The sequence below is a fragment of the Convolutriloba macropyga genome, chromosome 12 (genome assembly GCF_964194025.1).
Source record: "Convolutriloba macropyga chromosome 12, txConMacr16.3, whole genome shotgun sequence".
Lineage (NCBI taxonomy): Eukaryota > Metazoa > Xenacoelomorpha > Acoela > Convolutidae > Convolutriloba > Convolutriloba macropyga.
The window spans coordinates 51016165-51035352 of record NC_134479.1 but is presented as its reverse complement, the minus strand read 5'-3'; the positions used below and the strand labels follow the sequence as shown (position 1 = coordinate 51035352).

The window sequence follows — 19188 nt, the reverse complement described above, 5'->3', positions numbered from 1 at the left end:
AAGTCTAATTCATGTCGAAACTTACACTGTCTAGTCTTATTTTTTGAGTTAAATTTTTTGCATGAAAGCAGTGACTTCAAATTAACTCCCTACCATTATACCTGCTTTCTACGCAATTCAAACTGCCACCTGCTTTAAACTGTTGAGTTGCTTTAGAAATTCGTTGCTGTTAAGTTGCGTAGAAATTCTTAGCCACTAAGTTTTGTGACTGTTGTGGTAATTTCTTTTGCTTTTGTATGAAGAGCGGTTACCTTACTGTAAACATTTTCGCTACAAAAGTACGACATTACGCTGCTCATACTTATTTTCCGCAACATCAGTATTTCATCAAAAAGAACAGGATTTAGTTTACCTCAGAAAACTCAATGAACTCATATTCCCATTGAACACTCATCGTGCATAAAGAAATTAAAAATAGCTTTCTTTTCTAATGTTTTAGATATGTATCCAGGCTTTGCAATTAAAAAATTGTTTTTCAGCGGCAATTAAAATTGGTTTTTCAGCGCTGTTTCAGAGTCCAAGAGATACATTTGTACTTTATCTCTTTAATCCCTTTGTGCCACTTTGCGTTAAGAACTCATTGTTTTGAAAAACACATTAGTTGAACATGTAGGTGTCCCTCTGATGAAAATCGCTTTTTTTCAATCATAGCACCCCGCATAGTGGTCATATAACTTATAATCCACCAACTACGGTAATTATATCAATTTGAGGGCTTAGAAACTGTGAGGGGGCTATAATGGGAGGGATCCAGGAAGACTATAAATAGATGGAAAGGTTTATTGGACTGTAAATAATTTTGCGAGATTATAATTTTTTTGTCTCCTCTTACCTCCTAGTCCTTTTACCATCACATTCATCACTACATTGAATGTTTTATGCATAATACTCTATAGATCTTTTGGGTCTCAGCCCCACGCAAGCTGATGAGGCGGGGCTTTTTATTGGAAAGACTAATTTGTCCAATTTTGCAGCCAATTTGGTGGAAAAATTATTTGAAATTATTGCATATGCGGCACTGACCGCATTGACTTTTGAATGATGTCACATTTCTTCGCTGAAAATCCTCACATGTTTTGGGAAACAGACTTGTGTCCGTCTGTACAAATTAGTTTTCAGAACTAGATTAAATTGATTCATTGATTATGCCTACACCAATTACATAAAAATATAATATTTTTTATTACAATATGTCGCAGAAAACATCCTTGATTATAATTCGTGTCAAGACTTCGGTTTTCTTAGTCAGTATCCAGATATCACTTGAATGTTGTGAGCACTATCCGTCCATTTAGAGGTTGAGTCAGACGATAGTTGTTTTCGATTTGTCCCCCGTGGCTATCGTCACAACAGTTTACTATCGTTCGGTACTGAAACATAAAAAACAAGATTGATGTGACCGCGGACAGGGTCTCTGATCAGACCAACTGACCAATTGCCAGACTGAAAAAGTGACACTGGTCAAACCTTTGTCAAGCGCGTTTTCCAGTATAAAGTGAGCTCGAAATTGAAGCGAATGCGCATGATCAGACTATCAACAACTCACGGGGGTACGGTTCAGCATTAAAAAAAAACAAAAAACGGGGCAATAATATTGAGGTACATGCTAATAATTGATATTGTACGAGCCTCAGTGTCTCCATGTTAAAGCTTGAGCGTGCAAACATATAACTTTTGAATAAACGTTAATTAAAGGTTAAAAAGTAAATATATGTAGGCGTTATATTTTGCTTACAATTAACTTTTATACATAAACAGAACATAAATTCCGTAAAACAAATCATTAAAACTGTCGATCAAGACGTGTTTATGCTTAATGAAGTTTGATATTCTCAACGGTTTCGATCAGAAAAAGGTGAGCTTTGATCTTAAGTTTGATTGTACCAATAGGATAGCAAAAATTTAATGCAGACGTATAATTTTATGACGCTTATCCCTTTTTGGTGTTTGATAAAAAAAGTTTCCTTTCACTTTTATTTTCCATGAGGCTCATTTTTTCAGAGTGATCAGAGCGAGTTCGGCGCAAAAATCATTACGCTGAAAACAAATAAAGAGAAAAAGGTCATTTTGTTCTGGTGAATGCAGAGAAAAAGTATTATTTTGACCAGAAATTTGAAATTTTACTGCGAATTCTTCCAAGCAATGTCTTATTAGTGCCATGATCAGAAATCTGTTAATAGTAAAAATCATAATAAAAAATTTATGATTCAGTACTGACGTATAATGACACACTTATCCGGCAAGACACTTGTTGCTTTGACCAATGTCATTTTAACAGATGATCCTAAGCTTAATACGTTGATTTCTCTGCCGTTGCTGTATATCGTTTTTCTAATACGCTAATTTTTGCCGTCTTTAGTAATGATCTGAAACGAATTAAGTTCTTTTTTCTTCCTTACCCATTTCTTTTTCATCAATTGAACTCCTCAAAAATTACCGAATTCGGAAAGAGAAGATCAGATTTGAGCAAATTCTGACAGACAATAATTTTGTTGGCAGCAGGTAAATGATTTTCAAGGAGTTAAAAAATCCAAAAAAAAAAATAGAAAACATTTCAAAGAAGTTAAAAGATCCCAAAAAGTTACTAGAACTACTACCAATTTTCACGAGATGAAAATCTATTTGGTAATATCTTGTTGTGGAAGGGTTCGATCAATAAAATAGTGAGTACCGAGAACTCCGAAGAGCAAACCGGGATTGAGTATGCTTGTTGCCATAATTTTTTTTTTGGAAGTTTCTTCACGTTTTTTATGTCATCAAGGATTGGCATTTTTTTGTGTTTTTTTTTGTTTTTGAAATTGAATATTGTAATACTTAAGAAAAAAAATAGTACAGTATAGTGAACAAAAGGAGACATTCCACTAGTTAGAATAGGGTTTCTGGTTTTCTATCTTAGGTCAAAAATTCAACAGAACAATCAACTAGCAAAATATCTATTAATTTTTTCTTTCGGTTTTTTCCAAGCCTGATTCATTCTTAAATTACTAGCGAGTCTTGCCATTATTCAATTTGTATTAGCGTGTCTTTTGCAGCAAACAGAACTTTTCAATATAATGACCGCTTTTCGGCAACTATAATCACCCACTAAATGTGAAAAAAAGGGAAATTTCTGCTCAGTTGAGGAGGAAACAACAACTGCCGGAACAACTGCCGGAACAAATCTTTAACTAAACTGTACCTAAAAAATTGAAGAAAGATTTTTGATGACCACCGAAATAAGGATAATTGATTTTTATTTACTTTTAAGAATTTTCAATTATCAATAAAATTAATCATATGTCAAGTTGAGTTTCAGAGCTGTTAATTCCTGTTAATTCACCATGATCTTGAATTCAACCGGAGCAAAATTTGAGACACCAGACCTAGTCAATTTTGATCACGCCATTTGGGAGGTACAAAGTGCTGTTTGCAACTCGACCAACAGTGTCTGGAAAAGAGTTGGATCGGAGAATAATGTGGAAAATGATCGCTTGTAGTTTTGATCAGAGATTTTCTTGGTCTGGTATGATCTGATCAGAGGGAAAATCTGGAAACGGTCAGATCAGAGATCACTTCGGTCTGGTTTCTCAACTTGAAACTTTCATAAAAATAAAACCTAATTTACTATATTGAAGCATGTAGGTCGTGAACATGAAGACAGGGGAAGTGTTTTGAGTACGTGAGTGATCGAAATTTTATGAACCTCATTATGTCATTATGTCAGACCTTGAAAAAAATTGTCATCTAAATGTCATCACTTTTTCTAAAAAAGAAACGTGTCAGGGTATTTTCAAGTATTTTAACTATATTGTTTTTCAGAGTCTTTTCAAGTATTTTAACTATATTGTTTCACAAGGAAATTGATGGTTATGAAAAGTGGAATGGTTTTGCGTATTTTATTGAGGTCATGTTTCAGCTCACCTGTGTCCACGTGATGTAAAGTGGAAGGTGGAATACAGTCCACTCAACATCCTCACTGCAGGGTGGAGTTGTGAGGGATCCCATGTACCTGTAGAATCCGCCCATCATGTCTTTATCGTGGATTGGTAGAAACTCACCCATCACTATCTTATCACGAATCTCAATCTGACTCCCTGAAATAAAATTGTCTTCCGAAGACATTCCTTGTGTTTTCTTATGACTGCGATGTTATATGTTTTACATAGCAACTTGCTATGCTACTATTTAAAAAATGCTCGAGCCCGGGGGATTATCACCTTAACTGTTTCAGCTTGGGGGGGGGGGGGGGGGAGGTAGATTCTGAAAGCTCCCAAAAATCGAAGAGAAATGAGTCTTGTCCAGTACATTTTGAACAATAAAAATGAATTGAAAGGATCAGATTGAAATTATTAAATTTTTTTGGTTGTTCAAAAATTTGTGCTTCAAAGATGTGAAAAACGTGAATTTTGTACAGACTTCAAGCATATTCATTCTAATGGAATGAATAATGGGCTCATCGGTTTCTTTGCAATACAGTTAATTTTTTTGAGAGTCTAAGCACCAGTACTGCCAGAAAATCACCCAGTACTGGCTTCGACCCATCATATTTTACTTGCAAGCATAGTGTGCAATAATCATTAAATCAACTGCAAGGTTCTATTTTTTCGTGTTACTGGACGCTTCATCTTTCTAGCCAAGTACACTCCTATTAAGTGGAGCTTCTTGTGTAGCTAGGTCATATTTATCTTATCCACAATTTCAATTTTACCTAAGGTTATTTTTGTTCAAACTTCTGAGAACCTTCGAAACCAGGCTGACCAGAAATTTGTAGGTAAGTTATTTAAACTTTCATTTTCCAAAAATTGAAGCATGAGTTCCCAAACGCCTGGGTTTTCTTAATTTTTCATTTGAAGGTTATTAAAACCTATAAAATAAATTTGTCAAATTTTTCAAATTATGCATCTATAATATGGAGAAACTATGTCTAGTGTAAAAACAGATAATGAGTGGTCCGGGCTTGAGTCCCAGAGCTTTTCAGCGCTGAACCAGCACATATAAAGAGTAAAAACTTAATTCAGTTCTGAACCATTGCATCTCCAGAAAATTTTATATTCTTTATGTTAAGTTTTCCTTCATTATTATTGTATTGAGGTCTTAGAGTTCGCCCAGCCTAAGCTTATCTTGTATAGTTTGCAAAATACTCATACCCCAAACTGAAGTCTTAGTAAAAATAACGTCATATTTTTGTAGTTTATGGCCGGTAATTACTATAGCATTATACAAACTTTTTATACATAAGCTAGTTTGCAGACAATAAACACAAAACTCACTTAGCTCAGTGAATACGGCTTGCTACCAAATTAAATATTACAAGTACTCATTCGGAAGTTCGAATCGCATCCAAAGCAAACCTTGTTGGCGGGAGTATAAGCTGAACTTGTTTTTTCCATCAAGTAAAATTTACTCAAAAATCAGACTAGTCATTGCGAATTGTGACATGAACAGAGTACTGCCATCCTAAAATGAACAGAATGTTTCTAGACTGACTCAGCACTGATTTGCTCTGCCACCAACCTCCGGTGGGGAGCTTTTTCAAAATGAAATATCGCCGGCAGATTACCGGAAGAGACTTGAAAATTTATCTGCAATTAAAACAATCAATTAAATTTTCCAAAAAACCAGAACGATCAACGAATATATAAAGAAGATAAAAACAAAAATTATTTGCATAATAAAACGATAGATACTTTTTGAAATATCCAGATTTAATTTATTAGCTTATGGGTATGAGGGGAGGAGGTGGATAGATTGGGGTTGTTGAGGAGGGGATGGATTGTTTTGGTGGAGGGTTATGTAGGGGGCGGGGTAGAGCTGATTGACAATTACGGCATTATTTTTTTAAACGTTTTTAAATTTTAAAGCATTTTAATGGACGTCAAAAATTTAAAAATTTTTTTTAAGAAGTTATCAACAAATAAACGAACAGTGAGGAACAGTTTTGAGAGAAAACATGTTTATGAGGTCTTGAAAAGTTTCGAAAAAAATATCAAAACTCAACAGAAAAATAGTATGTGACCAAAAATGGCAAATATGAGGAGCAATAGAAAATAGGACCAATCAATTTTATTGCCTGTCTTCTTTTAGTTAAAACCTTTTAGTCAATAATACTTAAAACCTTTCATCAAATGAATTATATATAATGTCTTTAGCTTCAGAATCAAAACATGCAAATTTGAGGAAACGCGGAAACTGCCAAAACAAGAACGTTGTACTAATTGAACTGATACAAGATGCAACTCATACGAGTATTTCAGCGCTTACAGAAATTTTAAGAAGCATGAATGCTTTTGAAATAGATCACGTGAAAGTTTCAGACGCTTAAAAAAGTGGCCATAGGCACCAAAAAAGAGCAGTACTGCTCATAAAAATATCAGTCTGAAATGTGGGGAATAATAAGAAAAAAAGGCAGCTGAGAGCGGGCCACAGTGGTCTAATGCTGTTCCGCTGCCATTACGCAGTAACCAAAATTATTAATTATTATCTTGCAGGCTCTTTCAAGGCTTCAAACTCTTCAATCGCTAAAATCCTTTGTGAAAAAACTGACCTTCTTCCTTGATGGCATCTAGAAGTCCAATCAAGTAGTCCCAACTATCGGACGAAGAATATGGGCCAATCTAAACAGAACCAATTAATTTTTTTTCGGAAATTAAAACAAATCAAAAAAGAGCAGACATATACATCGAATAAAATTGCACTAAAAGTCAATACAAACTCGAAATGACAAAACAACAATCACTGGTAGCCCGGTTTAAAATCTACCCAATAAGAGTGGTTTAGAGTTTTTATGAGATATGGTTGTTTCTCGGGTTTTTGAAAAGTTTTGAAAACTGACCTGAACGAAGAATCCCAAGACAGCCAGTGATCCAGTGTTCGTGTCTTTGAACACAAAATGAACCTGGAAACATGCCAACTATCATTACCGAATTGTCCAGAGATCTCAATATTGTTTTTAATACAATCTTTAAATGACCATTAATCTTTGGGGAGCGGCTGTTAGCTATTATGGACAAGAACCCGCCTTTTGTTAAATTAGGTTTTTTCTTAATTTAACCGAAAAGCAACAAGGATACTGAAATTTAGTATTTTTCAATGTTGGCAAACCTCTGCGGGGTAGTGTCTTCCATTTATGGTATGTTCCGACCCTCGTGAGAAATCGCTCCCAAAGTGCATGTGAAATTGGGCTAATTCGTATTTGTGCCCTCTCAGTCCCCCTCCTCGCATGAACAAGTTAGAGCCCTCGACTGTCAGCTAAAAAGAACATTATTTGCTTTATATTGGTTTTATTAATTCTATCAAAACTTATAACTGTTCGGGATGACCCTTCCTAGATACCATATCTAAGACCATATATGTTTCCATCCAAGTCTAAGCAAAAATTTCTTGCATGATCTTGCTAAGGTTTCTAATAAGCCATAAATAATCTTTGGCATGAATTTCAAGATTTTACATGAAATTGGTAGTTTAGGCAGTGCAGCACGTTTTTGACGGTTTTCTCACCAATGGAACAGTTTAGGGTCTTGGATATGGTATCCAGTAAGCCATATTATGGTCTTAGATATGGAACAAAGGACGCCATATATGATATTGGATATGGTTTCTAAGATTCAGCAAGAACGTTAAAGACTGCAACCGAATGAAGGCTTTTCAATCCATTATCACAATTGTTAAATTGTATGATCTTGGATATTGTATCTAAGAAATCATTATGGTCTTTGATATGATATCTAAGACGCCATATATGATCTTGGATATGGTATCTAAGAAATCATTATGGTCTTTGACATGATATCTAAGACGCCATATATGATCTTGGATATGGTTTCTAAGATTCAGCAAAAACGTTAAACACTGCAACCAAATGAAGGCTTTTCAATGCATTATCACAAATGTTTAATTATATGATCGTGGATATGGTATATAAGAAATCATTATGGTCTTTGATATGATATCTAAGACGCCATATATGATCTTGGATATGGTTTCTAAGATTCAGGGCAAATGTTAAACATTGCAACCAAATGACGGCTTTTCAATGCATTATCACAAATGTTAAATTATATGATCGTGGATACGGTATCTAAGAAATCATTATGGTCTTTGATATGATATCTAAGACGCCATATATGATCTTGGATATGGTTTCTAAGATTGAGGACAAATGTTGACATTGCAACCAGATAAACAATTTACAATCGATCGATTACGTTTTACACCACAAACACACAAACTGACAAAAAGAAAACAATAATCAGTTCATTCAGAGCTTAATTTTTTTGAAACTTTTTTCTCCGTAACATGTTGTAAAATGTTTTTAGGAGGCAAAAATGAAGTTGTACAAACAAGTTTGATGGTCTTGTATGGAAAATAAAAGTCTATGGTCATGTATATGATATCCATGACAGCAAAAAAAGTTTTTTTTTCATGAGTAATTTTAGATCGCCATTTTTTTTCGTTGGAAGCTCTCTAGGATGTTACGAAAAGCGTCTTTGAGTAAAAATTTGAGGATCCACGAAAAATCGTTTATGACCTTGGATGTCAGTAAAAGTCTACGGTCTTGGATATGGAATATAAAAAACCACTGAAAAAAATTAATGCCGCATCCAAATGCAATAATGCCTCTAGAGCTTTATATAGCAAGCCAAAATACTTCGTTTTAGAGTACTTTTAAACTTTTGCAGGGTCTTGGATAAGGTATCTAAGAAGCCATACACTCCATATATGACTTTGATATGGTATCTAAGATCGGTGTGTGGTGGTCAACCCGGGTGTTTTAGAGTCGGAAATTTATAGTTAACATCACTGGTAAAATAATCGGCGATTTAATGTAAGACCACTGGTAAAATGCGATTCGTTTTGTGTTTACAGCTTCCAGGTTGAGAGGTCACCGACCAAAAAATACACCTCATGAACACGTCTTTAATGACCTCAGATGCGACCTCGTCAAGACTCTTGTCAAGACGTTTGAAGACATTTGAGACCTCTCAGACAATGGCACTTGCACCAGCAGTACCTGGACTCGGGTTATCTTTTATATTTTCACTGCTGCATCCATGCATTAACATGATTTAATTATAGATCATGAATATAATAGCTCTAAAACGCGGCTGTAAATTGCAGTGACACAGCTAATATAATCGAGCTAATACAATCAGTTTCAACCCAATCAACCGCAGAACTATAAATTTTTCAAGAATCTTGCCAGCCCTAGTGAGAAACGGAGTTAAATTCTGCAAGGTTCTTGCACGATGATTCGAATCTCGCAAAAATCCTGCAAGATTTTTCATCAAGGATCAAATGTTCAATTTGATGCACTTTTCTTGCAAATTCCTTGAAAGATTTTGAAACTCTGCAAGATTTTTTTTTCTTTTAGAGCTGTTATTTCTAGCGTCTGAGGAAGTAAAGTTTGAAAAAATGCTTCCGGATGTTAGAATTTACATTCAAATGATTACTGGAAATCCACCATAAAGATTATTGAAAGCATCTTTTGAGTTCTGATCAGCCTAACCAGTGACATGAAACCTGATAGCCTTGATAAGAAACATACTTAATCATAGAAAATCTTGCCAAGATCTTGCCATGTTACATGGCAAGATAGTATCAAGATATGTACGAACTTCTGTGTTGAGGAATTTTGCTTTTCACTTGCAAGAGATCGTCGTTTTTTGTTCGTTTTCATGACACAAAAACGATCAAAGCCCCTACGTGGTAATCGTCGTTTTGCTCGTTATTTCGTCGTTTCTTTTATGTAGGAAAAGATCGTTTTAAAAAACAAAACGACGAAAAAACGAGATCACCACGGGGATTAGAACCATTGAACTTCCGATACATCACTTGATGCACTGACCACTACGCTTTCAGGCCATTATACAGATATGCCAAAACGATCTAATAGAGGAAAACCAGTTCAAGAGCAATTGAACAACAAAAAAAACGATCAAAAAACAAGGATTTCTTCTGAAAAAAAAACGAAGTAAGAAATCACAAAAAAAAACGACGAAAAAACGATCAAAAACCAACGATTTCATTTCAAAAAATACGACGTAAGAAACGACAAAGAAATGATGAGGAAACAATCATTTCTTACACTTGAAAGACGACTTAAACGACGGAACTAATGAAAACGAAGAAAACGACGACAAATATACGAAAACGACCACGAAACGACGAAAACTCCAATTTCTCACAATATATTCTCGTTTTTTCGTCGTTGTCCTCAACACGGGTTGCATGATCTTTGCATGGGTGTCAAGAACCGGAAGAAAAATGGAGGAGGGTAAAAAAGCATGTCATACTGGAAAATCGTGAAAGTCGGCTTTTCAGCTTGACTTGAGATACTTCCGACAATATAGCAGCTGAAGTATGTCAAAATCCGATTTCTCGTACGTTGGGAATCGACAAAAACTGACGCTTCGTTCGTTTCAAACCGACGAAAACCGACGCTTCATACGTTTTAAATCCGACAAAACCGACGCTTCTTACGTTTGGAAACCGACGAAACCGACGCTTCTTACGTTTTGAAAATGTCGAAAACCGACGCTTCTTACGTTTTGAAACCGACAAAAACCGACGCTTCTGACGTTTTGAAACCGACGAAACCGACGCTTCTTACGTTTTGAAACCGTCGAAAACCGACGTTTCTTACGTTTTGAAACCGACGAAACCGGCGCTTCTTACGTTTTGAAACCGTCGAAAACCGACGCTTCATACGTTTTGAAACCGTCGAAAACCGACGCTTCGTACGTTTCAAACCGACGAAAACCGACGCTTCATACGTTTTAAATCCGACAAAATTGACGCGTCTTACGTTTTGAAACCGACGAAACCGACGCTTCTTACGTTTTGAAAATGTCGAAAACCGACGCTTCGTACGTTTCAAACCGACGAAAACCGACGCTTCATACGTTTTAAATCCGACAAAACCGACGCTTCTTACGTTTTGAAACCGACGAAACCGACGCTTCTTACGTTTTGAAAATGTCGAAAACCGACGCTTCTTACGTTTTGAAACCGACGAAAACCGACGCTTCTTACGTTTTGAAACCGTCGAAAACCGACGCTTCTAGCGTTTTGAAACCGTCGAAAACCGATGCTTCTTACGTTTTGAAACCGACGAAACCGACGCTTCTTACGTTTTGAAACCGTCGAAAACCGACGCTTCTTACGTTTTGAAACCGACGAAACCGACGCTTCTTACGTTTTGAAAATGTCGAAAACCGACGCTTCTTACGTTTTGAAACCGTCGAAAACCGACGCTTCTTACGTTTTGAAACCGTTGAAAACCGACGCTTCTGACGTTTTGAAACCGTCGAAAACCGACGCTTCTTACGTTTTGAAACCGTCGAAAATTGACGCTTCTTACGTTTTGAAACCGTCGAAAACCGACGCTTCTTACGTTTTGAAACCGACGAAAACCGACGCTTCTTACGTTTTGAAACCGTTGAAAACCGACGCTTCTTACGTTTTGAAACCGTCGAAAACCGACGCTTCTTGCGTTTTGAAACCGTCGAAAACCGACGCTTCTTGCGTTTTGAAACCGTTGAAAACCGACGCTTCTTACGTTTTGAAACCGTCAAAAACCGACGTTTCTTACGTTTTGAAACCGACGAAACCGGCGCTTCTTACGTTTTGAAACCGTCGAAAACCGACGCTTCATACGTTTTGAAACCGTCGAAAACCGACGCTTCGTACGTTTCAAACCGACGAAAACCGACGCTTCATACGTTTTAAATCCGACAAAATTGACGCGTCTTACGTTTTGAAACCGACGAAACCGACGCTTCTTACGTTTTGAAAATGTCGAAAACCGACGCTTCGTACGTTTCAAACCGACGAAAACCGACGCTTCATACGTTTTAAATCCGACAAAACCGACGCTTCTTACGTTTTGAAACCGACGAAACCGACGCTTCTTACGTTTTGAAAATGTCGAAAACCGACGCTTCTTACGTTTTGAAACCGACGAAAACCGACGCTTCTTACGTTTTGAAACCGTCGAAAACCGACGCTTCTAGCGTTTTGAAACCGTCGAAAACCGATGCTTCTTACGTTTTGAAACCGACGAAACCGACGCTTCTTACGTTTTGAAACCGTCGAAAACCGACGCTTCTTACGTTTTGAAACCGACGAAACCGACGCTTCTTACGTTTTGAAAATGTCGAAAACCGACGCTTCTTACGTTTTGAAACCGTCGAAAACCGACGCTTCTTACGTTTTGAAACCGTTGAAAACCGACGCTTCTGACGTTTTGAAACCGTCGAAAACCGACGCTTCTTACGTTTTGAAACCGTCGAAAATTGACGCTTCTTACGTTTTGAAACCGTCGAAAACCGACGCTTCTTACGTTTTGAAACCGACGAAAACCGACGCTTCTTACGTTTTGAAACCGTTGAAAACCGACGCTTCTTACGTTTTGAAACCGTCGAAAACCGACGCTTCTTGCGTTTTGAAACCGTCGAAAACCGACGCTTCTTGCGTTTTGAAACCGTTGAAAACCGACGCTTCTTACGTTTTGAAACCGTCGAAAACCGACGCTTCTTACGTCTTGAAACCGACGAAAACCGACGCTTCTTACGTTTTGAAACCGTCGAAAACCGACGCTTCTTACGTTTTGAAACCGTTGAAAACCGACGCTTCTTACGTTTTGAAACCGTCGAAAACCGACGCTTTTTACGTTTTGAAACCGACGAAAACCGACGCTTCTTACGTTTTGAAACCGTTGAAAACCGACGCTTCTTACGTTTTGAAACACTCGAAAACCGACGCTTCTTACGTTTTGAAACCGTCGAAAACCGAAGCTTCTTACGTTTTGAGACCGACGAAAACCGACGCTTCTTACGTTTTGAAACCGTCGAAAACCGACGCTTCTTGCGTTTTGAAACCGTCGAAAACCGACGCTTCTTGCGTTTTGAAACCGTCCAAAACCGACGCTTCTTGCGTTTTGAAACCGTCGAAAACCGACGCTTCTTGCGTTTTGAAACCGACAAAAACTGACCCTTCTTACGTTTAAATACTGACGAAAACCGATCAAAACGACAAAAAAAACGTAAGGGCTTTGATTGGTTTTGGCGATGTAATACCGACGATTTTCTTATGTTTGATTCCGACGAAATTCACAACGCGGGATGTGGCCTGCACCGTAATAAATACCATTTTCCCCTATACCATGAGGTAAGAGTGTTCATTAACAAACAGTCGAACGTTTGTTCACGAAAACCGCTTTTAGTTATATAAGTGATTTCATTAACACTGGAAAAAATATTAGAATTTTTGTCTTACCTGGAAACTGTGTCCCGTGTTGCTCAGCTCTGCGTTTCTTATTTCCCGGTCAAAGTTGTTGGAGAAACGGAAAGAACCCAACTGCCATGATTGGGTGACGTCACCAGTCCCGGATATCAATTGGGCTCTGTGATGTGCCACTGCATTCTGGATATTCAGAACCCCAATCTCTTCCATCTGAGCAGAGAATCTACCTCTAATGGTGTCATGATAGATTGACACTGTCCAGACGGAAATTTAATATTTACAGACAAAAACGCACGAGGAGACGTAGTGCGTCCCGGGTCGAAAAATGTTCTAAAAATTATGTAAAAAATGCGGTGAAATGCGCTGATTTTTCAAAAACTTCAGTCACTGCAAAAAACCTTACATAAAATTGCGCTGAAAATCGCTGAAACGTCGCAAGAAACGCGCTAAAAACCATTGAAATTTCAAAAATAGCGCAGAATGGGACTCGAAACCTGCTCTCCAGTGCCGTAGTCATCACTCAATCAATTGCGTTATTGACATTGATTTCCGAAATTCTTCCCATTTAATTTTTTTTTTCTATATTAATAAAACAGTTTAGGAAGAAAGGCGCTAAAAATATGTAACTAAAGCACAGAAAATTCTGCGCATTTCTTACACATTTTTCATCGCATTTCAGCGCTTTTCAGCGTATTTTTTTCAGAAAAAGCTAGTCGTTATTATAAGAGCAATTTAAACGGTTCGAAATTGAGAAATCGGCGTCACAAAGCGTTTAAATCCACTAAATAATTTTAAGAAATACGCTGAAATTGGATTGCATTTCTTACAAAGATTCAGCGCATTTCAGCGTAAAATTATGTACGAAATTTGAGCTGAAAATTTGAAAACTTTCAGCCCCATTCAGCTAATTTCTGCGCCTTTCAGCGCATTCAACTCATTTTTTACTTTTAGCACATTCAGTACATTGCTTGCAAAATAACGCGCTGAAACGGCGCTGCCATCTCGACCCGGGATTGAAAAATTACGCGGCCTGGAAACATTAGTTAAGAAATGAATGTCTGGCCATAGGTACACGGTCGGGACGAATTTATGTACGATCTACGCTTGAGACTAGATCTTGCTTAATTTTGCGTTGAATTTAGCGTTGCTCTTACATAATATTGCGTTGAACTTAGCCTAGGCCTCACATAAAATTGCTTTCAATTTAGAGTTGATCTTACAACATTTTGCGTTTCTAAAAGTAGATCTTACATACTTTTGCGTTGAATTTAGCATTGATCTTGTCTAATTTTGCGTTGAGTTTAGCGTAGATTTTAAGAAATTTTGAGTTCTAAGAGCGAAGATCTTGCATGTTTTGCTTTAAATTTAGCGTACATCCTACCTAATTTTGCGTTGAATTTGGCGTAAACCTTATTAATTTTTTTAGGGTTTAGCGTATATCTTACATAATTTTGCGTTCACCCGAGCATAGATCATACATTTGATTTAGATATACCGTTGCTCATACCTAATTTTGTCTTGAGTTTAGTGTAGATCTTACATAATATTGCTTTGAAGTTAGTGTAGATCTTACATATTTTTGCGTTTTATAGCGTAGATTTTGCACCAATTTTTGTCGATTTTTGTGTTGATCTTACATCATTTTGCGGTTTTAAAAGTAAACATTACCTAATTTTGTGTTGAATTTAAAGTAGATCTTAAATAATTTTGCGTTGATATTAGAGTAGATGTTATTTAATTTTTCTTTGTATTTAGCGTAGATCTTACATAATTCTGCTTTGCGTTTAGCGTAGATCTTACATAATTTTGTTTTGCATTTAGCGTAGATCTCAAACTTTTTGCTATTGAAATTAGAGTAGATCTCATATAACTTTGCCTTAAATTTAGCGTAGATCTTACATAATTTTGCGTTGCTTTTACCGTAGATCTAACATAACTTTGCGTTGAAATTAGATAGATCTTACAAAAAATTGCATTGATATTTGCGTAGATCCTTCATAATTTTGCACTGAATTTAGCGTAGATCTTGCATACTTTCGCGTTACGTTTAGCCTAGATCTAACATAACTTTGCGTTGAAAATAGATAGATCTTTCATATTTTTGCGCTAAGTTTAGCGTAGATCTTACATACATTCGCTTTGCGTTTAGCTTAGATTTAACCTAATTTTCCGTTAAATTTATCGTAGATCTTATATAAATCTGCTTTGCATGTAGCATAGTCTTTGCATAATTTAGCTTTTAATTAGCGCTGATCTTGCACATTCTACACAGGAGGCCAAAACTTTGATTCTCACAAACACAGCTCTAAGCGTTGAACTTTTCCAAGTTCTATGCTAAATTCAGCGCAATTTAATATAAAATGTACGCTTAGAAACGCAGAGTTCATCGCATTCACCGCAAAATTATACAAAAGAATTTGCCGTGAATTTTCAGATATGTCAACTCTAGTTACCGCTTGTCTTTGGCAAAACTCCCCGGCCAGGGTTTATTTTATCTCACTATAACCTGGACTTATGAAACTTTGAACGCACGACAATCTGATCAGGAACGCTTAAAAGGCTAAGTTAGTCTGGACAATGGTCTGGAGCTTATCTCTTTTTTTTCAAATGAAACTCAAAGAGATTAGAACAAAGTTTTTGATAGAAGTAGAGCAACTTATTAATAAAAAGAAAGAGCCGGAAAATCATAATTTGAAAATAAGTTTGACGGTAGAGAAGTTCAATAAGCAATATAATATTATAGGCAAAAAAATTAGGAAAAGCTTCCAATCGGTAGACTTCAATGAAAGTATGCTATCGATGGAAAAATTATACATATATATATATATATATATATATATATATGTATATATATATATATATTTATATATATATATGTATATATATACATATATATATATATATATATATATATATATATGTATATATGTATATATGTATATATATATATATATATATATATATATAAGTATATATATATATATATATATATATATATTTATATATGTATGTATATATATATATATATATATATATATATATATATATATATATATATATATTTAGGATCGTATCAAGTATTGCATGTTTTCAAGTATATTGTTTTTACGAGATTTTGTTCTTTTTGTACCCAAATGCTCATAAAAAATATCTCGTGATGCACGAAATTGCAAAACTAAGTACAGCACTCCATAGGGACGTATCGAGATAAAAACTAAAGAGGACATATCTTCGAATCAACATTTATATCAAAGTTTTCCATATATTCATCTTTGACAGTTAAATTTTTGCCAGTACAGATATTCATGTGAGTTCCTTCTCACTCCATTTGGACCAAATCCAATGTATTGAACTAGAATCTTCATTTATCGCCCGGAAAAAAGAGTTGAATATTTTAAATTTTTAGTTTATTGCCTCACAGTTATATGATTATTTTCTCTGAATTCATTGAAATAATTCCGCTACCAAATCGAAATTTTTTATTGTTGTCAACTATTGATGAGCAAGATTCTAAAATTCCGAAAGCTGTAGTATTAACATAAATGTTTAAATTTTTGTCAAAAAAACCTCATGAGTGCTTTTTTTTCAACTAGAAAATATTACTAATATTCACAGCAATGCCTTTCTCAATTCAATTGGAATAAAAAAGCTGCAAAAATGCGTTCTCGAAATAAAATCAATTTTTTTATTATATATTTTTATGTTTGTTGTGGATACCGTTTCACCGCGCCCAGCCCGGACGAAATAAAGGAGCGGGGTAAAACCACACATATAGTATACCAGAAAAAAAAGAAATTTGGTTTTTATCTCGATTTGAGTAAATTTTCCGTCAAGAAATTAGCCATATTATAAAATTTGTTTTATTTTGGCTCAGCTGTTTTGTTTTGTTTTGAGAGAGTTTAAAGACGCCGTTTTACTGTCTGTTCAGGCTCAATTCTCCTATTACTATTTCAGTTACTCCACCAGTGTCTGTCCCAAGCATTGAAAGAGAACATAGAGGGGAAATTCGAAGAATTACACTGGAAAAATTTTAGAAGACGTTAGTTCATTAAATCTGACTAGAGAGTTTTCTAAGAGTTTTTAGTTAATTTATTACATATTGCACGCTTTTATGCTTCGTGAGGCCTTAGTACAGCATCCTATTAACATTGGTAAGTTCTTAGTACGGATCTTTATTATTTTGATACGGCTGTAAGTTGGTACCTTAGAGATAACATTATCGCCTAAACTTGGCACGTTAAAGCAGGGCGGTAGTATTTTTTAATTAGAATTTAGTTCGGTTTCCTTCTAATATCTCTTCAGTGCGATAGTATGGCCTTTTGCAAGTTTTCGAAATTCGCGCAACCTGCATGTTAAAAAAAATTCGATCAAAATCAGTTATTTCCTGGCTTCCAAATGGCTCAAGTTTTCAGAAATTTTTTCTAAACAAAAACCAAATCAAATCGATATGCAGCGAATGATGTCACTCAAATTAGGTCCGTTTCCCCTTAAAACCATAATGATCCTCTTTGACAGCTCTTCTAAGCAAAATAAACCTTTCTTTAAAAAATGATTCAAGAGCGTTAACTACTTACGCTCGTCGTAATCCCAAGAATATGCAAAAACCGCGCATAGTATAGTGCAATATAGCGCAATTAAAATTGGAGTTGAATTTCTCATAATTATGACTTGAAAGTTGTTTGAAGCAGCTGCTAGACTAGATAAAACTGCTTTGAAACTTTTGTAGCAGCTGCTAGCCCAGACAATCTCATTTGACATTAAAACGCCCCTATTGACTCTGTTATCATTTCTACTTCAGATCTCTTTTATATTTTTTCGTCTCAACTTCAATCGCAAAGTTTCTTTTCCCTTTTTTGAATCTTCAAAAAACTTTGAATTGTATTAAAATCCTCTTTCCCAAGGCACTACATAAAAATAGCTGATTTCGGTCAATTGCAGCCATTCTAACAGTATAAGATTACAAATATTCAAAAATTACAAATATTCGCCAAAAAAAATTAAATTAATTTTATTTTTTTTTACCATTACAAAGCAAAAATTTCTCAAGTGAATACTTTTTGGACGCGAAAAACATAGTAGTATATCTTCGGACTGCGTTCTTAGTTTTAAAAAATCTTAACACATGATAATTAAATTCCCGCAGAAATATTAGAAAGTTACTCGAAATTGGCTAATGAAAACTGCAAAGTTACAAAATTAAAATTCTCTCTTCCATCAGTTATTGGTGGTTACTGAAATACTTACGCTCATCATAATTCCACGCATATGCGAAAACAGCGCAGAATATTGCGCTAAAACTTGCTTTCAAAATGCTTGATGAGAAGATCATTGTTATAACTCGAAAATTAGTAAATATTCTAAATTGAAAGCAGATGCTACACCAGACTAATATCAGTTTGACATGTTAATACCCCGCCGGTTATCTGGTTATCTCATTTGCTCTTACATCTTTCAAATCTTTTTAATCTCAACTTCAGTCTCAAATACATCTGAAACAGCGTTTGCTTTTGAGTGTACTTTCAAACAGCATCGGTGGCAGTGTCTAAAACATGTTACTAATTCTTTGACGCCTCGCTTTACTTTGAAAGACACGATAATTCGATTTTTATATAGAAGGCGCCACTAATTTTAGTTTCGATCTTTAAGTAATAGTTCATTTCTGACATCTTATTTGATTGTGAGGTGTAATCATGTGTTACCCAAAATTAAGCATCGTCAGTTGGCCAGAATTTGACAACAAATTAAGCATCGTCAATTTTGCTGTTGATGAAAATGACCTGTATTTGACATCTAATTACTTGAAAACAAAGCGAATGAGGGAATAGAGGTGGTTAATCCCTAGTCAATTAACCCGATTGAAAAAAGTAACCCTTGTAAGATCTGGTAAAAATTTAAGTGTTGTAAGATTTTGCACGACAAAGTTAAACTTACAATATTCTTGCAAGAATTTTGCAGGATTCGGATTAA

At 35.5% G+C, this 19188-nt stretch overlaps 1 protein-coding gene across 2 annotated transcripts; it reads right to left on the bottom strand.

Moving 5' to 3' along the window:
• Positions 1–1112: 1112 nt before the first annotated feature.
• Positions 1113–18621, bottom strand: LOC142350708 (carbonic anhydrase 9-like). Of its 2 annotated transcripts, none has more exons than XM_075402647.1 (7): positions 18466–18621; positions 13255–13431; positions 7081–7227; positions 6812–6874; positions 6524–6593; positions 3901–4073; positions 1113–1370 (listed from the first exon to the last, which is right to left on the bottom strand). In XM_075402647.1, exons 1-7 carry the CDS (start codon positions 18484–18486, stop codon positions 1260–1262), a joined length of 762 nt encoding a protein of 253 aa, XP_075258762.1. In that variant the 5' UTR covers positions 18487–18621; the 3' UTR covers positions 1113–1259. The 2 variants fall into 2 exon arrangements, with proteins under 2 accessions (XP_075258762.1, XP_075258763.1); XM_075402648.1 differs by lacking the exon at positions 18466–18621 and adding an exon at positions 17796–17883.
• Positions 18622–19188: the final 567 nt, after the last annotated feature.